Source organism: Cryptomeria japonica, chromosome 4 (genome assembly GCF_030272615.1).
Source record: "Cryptomeria japonica chromosome 4, Sugi_1.0, whole genome shotgun sequence".
Lineage (NCBI taxonomy): Eukaryota > Viridiplantae > Streptophyta > Pinopsida > Cupressales > Cupressaceae > Cryptomeria > Cryptomeria japonica.
Genome location: NC_081408.1, coordinates 726,226,260 through 726,233,629, shown reverse-complemented (window position 1 = coordinate 726,233,629; position 7,370 = coordinate 726,226,260). Strand labels below are relative to the sequence as shown.

Genomic DNA, 7,370 nt, shown 5'->3' with positions numbered 1-7,370 from the left:
CTTTCGAGAGCACAACCGTGTTCTTCAAACTCGCATGTCCTCTCGAGGGGGGCATACAACTACTTCCCCGTCATCCTTCCTCCTCATCATTCTTCCTCATCTCATGACTAGGGCATCATGCTACTAGTCCTTATCCTTTTCTTCCACTATGTTTTATTCTTCTTTGATATAACATCATTTCACAATGCTATATCAAATAGGGGCAAAACATAGACACCTAAAATTAATATTTAATTAATTTAAGCATGTCAACATAATTAATTGACTTAATTGTGTTATCCTTATTCTTCTCAGTGTTAATTAAATCTAATTTAATTAATCCTATCACTATTGTCCAATAATTAATTTATCAAATAAATTAATTATTCTCCTATTCTTCTAAAGTCCCCTGCAATAATTATTTCCTCTAAACCCAGTCGGTTAATTAATTCTAATTAATTAACCTAGTCATGTGATTCCTGCAAATCACTTTTCCTAATCCCATTAGCCTAATTAATCCTTCTAGAATCTCTCATAATCATGCTTATCATTATCCCTCAATTTTTAATTCCCACTCATGTCACATCAACATTGAGTCTCTCAAAGAAATTCAAATTTCTTTGAATCCCTCAATGCATCCTTATTTTGGAAATTTTAATTCCTCATTTTTTAATTCAAATTTTCTTTCCCCCCTCTTCTCAAGGAATTTTATATTCATGTTTATTTTCCCAAGGCACCCTTGATCCATGCCTTCTATCTCAAATCAATCTCAACTTTTCATGATCAAATCGATCTTAGCCCTCCATTGGCCTCCTCCAATCTATAAATTGGAGCCTCTTCTCCTCACAAATCAATCATCATCTTCTATGACATTCTTATGCTTCTCTTTTCTCCTCTCATCCTCTTCTAATCATCCATCTATCATGTCCTCGTAATCCTCCATTATCGCATCCTTCTATCCATAATCCAAATCCAATCCAATAATCAACTTACCTTGTTGAGCATTTGGAGAGCATTCCACATCCATCAAGAAGGAGCCCATCCAATCAAGTTGAAGAGAGGTGCTATTGAACTTCACCAAAGGTTCAATCTGAGGGAGAGGTAAAATAGAAAAGGTATAAATGATCTTTTGATGTTTTAGTGTTTTCTTGCTCATTTCATTGTCATTTTGATCATTTAACCTCTCATTCCATTTTCCCCTCTTCAGTTCCCATTTAGCTCATCCATTGATGAGTAGGTAGTAGTTTTATATCTAGTGTATCAAATTATTTAGTATTCAATTGCATAGTTTTTGAGTTAAAGTCATTGACCCATATTTCATGAGTAGTGGTTCACATTAAATCATCTATCATGAGCATAAACAGGCCACTCAACACTAGTTGCATCTAAGTGATTCATCTAGGGTTGAATAATTGAGTCTCCTTGGGAGGTCACACATTACAATACTACTTCAACTTAAGCATACTTAACCATAAATTTTTACCCAAGATCATGTCCACTTACATTGTTAGTATATTGTTAAAAATTGAAGATCCTTACAATTTTATACTGTTTTATGCTTTCTTTGGTTTCCATTTCTTAGTGTTTCCCTATGTTCATTTTATCCCTTGCATTATCCTTTCTCCTTCCCATGGTGTGTAGTTCTTATTTCTCCTCTCCAAAGAGTTGCCTTCTAAAATCCAAGAGGTTGTTGCATAGGTTGCAGGTCCCACACCTTTGAAACTTCTAGACTACCCTCTCTCTAAGTGCAAGCTTTGGAGGTCAACAGGTAGCAATATTGAGTTTATTAGGTTGGGTAACTATTGGTACAATAGTGGTGGAGGAAAAACACGTGGTAGTGTGGAACACCATAAGGGCATTTGATATGATTAGAAGAGTATATTTTGAAGTAGAACCATAAGGCTAGGGGTAAGTGAACAATGGAAAGTTACTGAAATATGGAACACTAGTGGCGATGGTATCACGAAGATGAATAATGATAGGAGTAATGGTGGAAGAGGTATCTATGGTGGAAGTAAAAGAGGAATAAATGAAGTAGTCACTTTAGAAAAAATAAGATTTGAAAATACTACTGATAAATTCTTAGATCTATATGATTTATCTATAAACATATCATGAAAAATATCTACTAATTGTGTAGGATTATTTGTATTAGAGAAATAGACAATACACTTCTTTTAAATGATAAAAAAATATGTTAAAAATAAAAATCAAAGATTTATGTTTATATATATATATATATAATCTAAAAATTAATCCCTACATAAAATCAAAACTTGAAAGAACTTTAATCAAAATTTTAAAATTGTAGTTCATTGAATTTGTCCACCCTTTGATTTATACTTTTTTATCACCTTAGACCAAAGCAGATTTAGGAGGACTATCCGGAAGAAAAAAAGAAATAATAATATACATACTTTGTCAAAAAAAAATCCATATTCAAAGGCTTCACTTATCGTTCATTGTATTTGTCGGAAATTATTATTCTTATTGTTCCATGTCTTTTTGTGCCTTCAGTGCTTTGAATTGTGGTGCACGCTGAAATTTTGAATAATCTTTTTATGTGTTTCCCTTTCAACATGATAAGAAATTTTGAAAAATATTATGGTAGAAAGTTTTTAAAATTTCTATGTTAAAACATATTGTGATTCAAATTTATCATTAAAACACACAAGAACAATATTTTAGAGTTATTGTAAAGATTGAATACCTTTTTTTAACTTATAATAATGATAAAATAGTTTTTTTATTATATATATTTTAAAATTTTGATTATTATTTTTTAATGATAATTAATCATAAATGTATAAGAGTGAATACATAAATGCGTAGGGTTTAGTTAATTGTATGGGGATATTAATTTGTATAAATAGATGAAAGAGTTAGGGAAAAGAGTTAGGAAAAAGAGTTCAATTTTATACAAGATAGTGTCATTTATTAGTATGTATATATATCACTTAGGCATTTCATTATAATGGATACACAAATATGGGTACATATATTTTAACCATCATACATTTACTTGAATTTAAGGTGTGTGTGAATCCTAAAATGATCACACGTCTAAAAGTTTGTATCATAATAAAGGACACAAATTGTAATAAAATAAGATACATTGAATGGAGCACAATGATGTAAAAGGGAATAGTAGATCTACAAAAAGATGTAATGTCAACACATGTGAATGTAATAAACTTTCATGTAGTATGAGCCCTAAGAAAAAGGTTGGGATATGTGAGAATGGATAGATTTACCAAAACAAAAAAAAGAAAATACAATTCTTAAAGTAGTAAACCAAGGTTAAATAGATGCAATCAAACAAGCACATTTAGCTTAGATTAACTAAGTATAGTTGGGGATGATAGATAAAAAAAATTCTTGAGAATTTAACAATAGGGAGAGTTATACTTAGTCAATAGCTAAACAATAATGCCAAATGGATAACATTATAGAATGCATTTAGACCAAGAAAATTGTAGAAATGATGGTCTCTTTAAAAATATGTCTAAATCTAGATATTTTACTAAATTTAGATATTTTGCTACTCTAAAATGATGTTCTTATGAACGCATGAGTAGAAAACTAGAATGAATACATGCAACATCTTGAAATTGGAAACGTGGTCACTCTTCCATGATGGAAGGACAAAGGGAAATAGGTAGCCAAATTTGAATATTGAATTTTGAATTTTAAATTGAAAAGCGACAAGTTTGTGACCACAATGTCACCTTTCCAAGATGGAAGGAAGAGGAAAAAGTTAGCCAAATTTGAATTATAAATTGGAAAGCAACAAGTTTGTGACCACAATGTCACTCTTCAAAGGGCAGACGTGCTCTAGAATGGCATAAAGATCAAATCTAAGTGACTAAAGACTAAATAAAGATAGGTGCATAGATATGTGTGATAAATACGCAGAAAAAACGAATATATAAGAACATGTGTCTAAATAAATAAAACGTCTAACTAAAAATATAGAAATATATATGTACAAATAGATAAAAAGACTAAAAATGAATCGAATTTCTTACACAAACATATCATTTCATATACATATATTTCAAAACAATACCATTACATTGAGTCAAACACTTAAACAACTTGACTCTATACTTACCATTCATTGCATCTGTTAACCACCAAAAAATTTAGGGGGGCACGGAAATATCCTTTTTCTACAATTATCATCTTAGACTAGAACAAAAGAAGAAAAACTCTTAAAGATCAAATTGAATTGAAGTCACAAGACCCATAACTATTCCTTGTCCTTTACTTATTGCGCACATAATGGACGATGGAATCCGTCGCCTGCTTTCTTTGAACAATTTCGATTAGTTAAACTATTTTTCCATGTGCTCTAAGTTGTGCTGTGCAAGGAAATTTCACATAGCATTGCCTAATGCAGTTCGAATTGTCTTAAATGTTTCTCTTTCAATCTACAGAGACAGATTTGTAGAATAGTAAGCAGCCCACAAATTGAGTCTGTCATTTGTTGAAGTCTTATGCTAAAATGTAAACAGCCAACATATGGATAACAATTGTTCGGTATTAAAGTAGATATGATATGAATGAGAATTTAATGGGTGATTAACAGTTTTTTTGAGGTCGCTGTGTTTGTTTTTGACTTGAAGTCAAGTCAAAGCTAATGAAGTGTTGGTCGCATGGTGACAGAATATATTTAATTTTGATGACGTTGGGCGTGCGGTGCTATCAGATCTCTTCTATATACAGGGCCCCATCGCCTTTTGCTGCATTGCAAACAAACGATTTCGTATGTAGTAGATCAGAGATCGAATCCCGCCGCTTTTCTGATCTCAGTGGTTTTCAGTTTGAGGCAATGGCAACATTTTTTGATGGATTCAATCCTAGCTTTGATCTTGATTGCCCTGTCATAGGTAGCAAAAATGCTTGCTCTGTAATGGAGGAAATGTTGGATTTTGAGACTTCTCTTTATGTGGAGGATGTGCTGGCATTTAAGGTTCCCCCTTATGCTTCCACTGAAACCTCCTGGCTTTCGAATTCCTCAGAGGATTTGCAGAGTGCAGAGGGATTTAATCAACTGGCGGTTCACTCTTTGCCCTGTTCTCAAAGTGTGTGCGCACAGACTGCCTTTTGCAAATACGTTAAAGCTAATCCAGTGCCTGCTGTAGATATCTTCAAACGCGGCCAAATTTTGCACAAGAGATGCTTAGATGTTCTCAGAAAAATCGAGAAGAAGCAAAAATTGACGAGGCAGATTTCAATGCAAACTGCTGCTCCTCCTCCTCCTCCTCCTCATCAAGTACAGCAATCAAAATCAGGGTTTCAGAACAAATCGGCGTTTGACCATATGCTAGCCGAGCGGAACAGGAGAGTCAAATTGAGACAGCACTTCTCAAATCTCCGTTCTCTCGTGCCTACAATCACCAAGGTATTAAATTATTTCGTTTTCATCGTGATTTTTTCCTGGCAAAATAAGTGATGTTATGAATCTGGAGTCATTAGATTGTTCTGGTGTCTTGCCTTTTTGGATCCTGAGAAGATAAGGTTTTCAGAGTCCGTATAAAGTTTTTGGGAAAAAAATTGTGATTAAAATTTTTAAATCAAAAGAAATATGAAGTAATTTTAAACTTATTCCAGATAAACTTGTCCTTGAATGTGGCAATTCGTTCGAAAAAATTTACAAATCTTTTCCAAGAACTCTGTATTTCTCTTTCAGCACTGTTTTTTTTTTTTCAAAAGCACCTGATTTTAAGTTGCAATTTTGTTGCTGCTTCTGACTTCTAAATGATATTTTTACAGAAAGATAAGCATTCAGTACTGGCAAATACCACAAGCTATCTGCAGGAATTAAAGCTCCGTGTTGCTGAGCTCGAACATCAAAACCAAATATTGCAGGAATCAGTTTCTTCAAATAAAGAGGATGGAAGTAAGGGGTTCGAATCCACGGAGCAGTCATATGATTCAGACAACAGAGTCATTTATAGAAGCGATGAAGTAACTTTGGAGCAAGGGAAGAACGACTCCTGCAAAGTGAACATGAAAATAATTATACAGAAAGATAAGGCTTTGTGCCCGGCAAGTCTGCTGATCAAGCAACTAGATCTATTGAGAAGTAAACAGATGGAAGTCCTCTCTATGCAATCAGAGACACAGCCATTTCAATTTTGCTCTGACATTCTCCTGAGACCAAATGTATGTATTTGTTTACAACCCTGTTTAGATTTTTGAGTTACAATTCTCACTCTCACACTGTGTTCAGAATCTTTCCTGTTTTCATGAAATGTTGCAGAATCCTTCTTGTTCTTATGAAATGTTTGATGGAATATGTGCAGGGTGAGGCCTGGGATGTCTCCAAGTGGCAAAATTTTGCCACATCGATTAGAGAGTCCCTGTTATGAAGAGGATTCCTGAAGTCAAGCAAGAAAACCAAAACGAAACGCTTTTTTGGGTCGAGATTTCTTATTGAGTATTCTGTGTAAGTTCACGGATCAAAGTAAGAGATCTTTACAGGAAAGAAATTAATGTGACCGCCATTAAAATCTTATCACAGAAGCTTGTAGGTCAATCAAGTTGTCCGTATAAGTATACTGACTATAACGGGGAACCTGTTCCCATCGTACTCGAAGGGTTCATTTTCAATACTTTCCAGATTCGCTCAGCATTGTGATAAGTAAAAGTATGAGATCTTTGTAAGGGCTAGGATTGTAAAAACATAATGAAGAAGAAATTTATTATTATTACTTATTGGGTCATACTGGATTAGTAAACTTGTCTTATTTCAGTTTTTTTAATTAAAATAATTTGATTATGCATATCTGAATAGTATGAATGAATATATATTTAAATTAAATAAAAACTAATTATTAGTTAAATTGTTATGAAACATGGTAGTTGATTGCATTAAAATCATTCAAAAGTTGATTCATTCACATTTTCAAATATTTTAATTTATAAATAGATGACAAAGTCAATAAACATATAATCGTTTTCATCAATTAAATTCAACTTTTTTTTAACATTAAACAATAAACATTGTTATGTATTTATTCTCTTCAGTTGACTTAAAGATAATAAAAGATTATATAAATTGAGAGAGTGTTTATCATATTGATCCTTAATATACAAAGTTCAAGTATTAAAGTTTAAGATTCTTTTTTATATCAGCCATCAATACTCAAAAAGAATTTATTAGTCTAATTTTGAATGTGTAAGGTAATCAAATTAGTCATAAATCTAAAAAAAATTATTAATTTTAAAGTGTAGGGAAAAAAATACTTAGTGAAAACATAATAATTTGTTCCATTTTTCATATTATTGGGTCACAAAATTTTGGCATTTTTTAGCACTCAACATATTATATTAGTTATATCTTTCAAGTCGTTAATAATTTAAATTAGTGATATGAGTCATTT

General features: G+C 32.3%; 1 protein-coding gene across 1 annotated transcript; it reads left to right on the top strand.

Annotated features, from left to right (window-relative positions):
• Positions 1-4,651: 4,651 nt before the first annotated feature.
• On the top strand, positions 4,652-6,701 carry LOC131027460 (uncharacterized). Its single transcript, XM_057957538.2, has 3 exons — positions 4,652-5,386; positions 5,758-6,150; positions 6,291-6,701. The coding sequence occupies exons 1-3, from the start codon at positions 4,664-4,666 to the stop codon at positions 6,354-6,356; spliced, it is 1,182 nt and encodes a 393-aa protein (XP_057813521.2). The 5' UTR covers positions 4,652-4,663; the 3' UTR covers positions 6,357-6,701.
• The last annotated feature ends 669 nt before the right edge of the window (positions 6,702-7,370 follow it).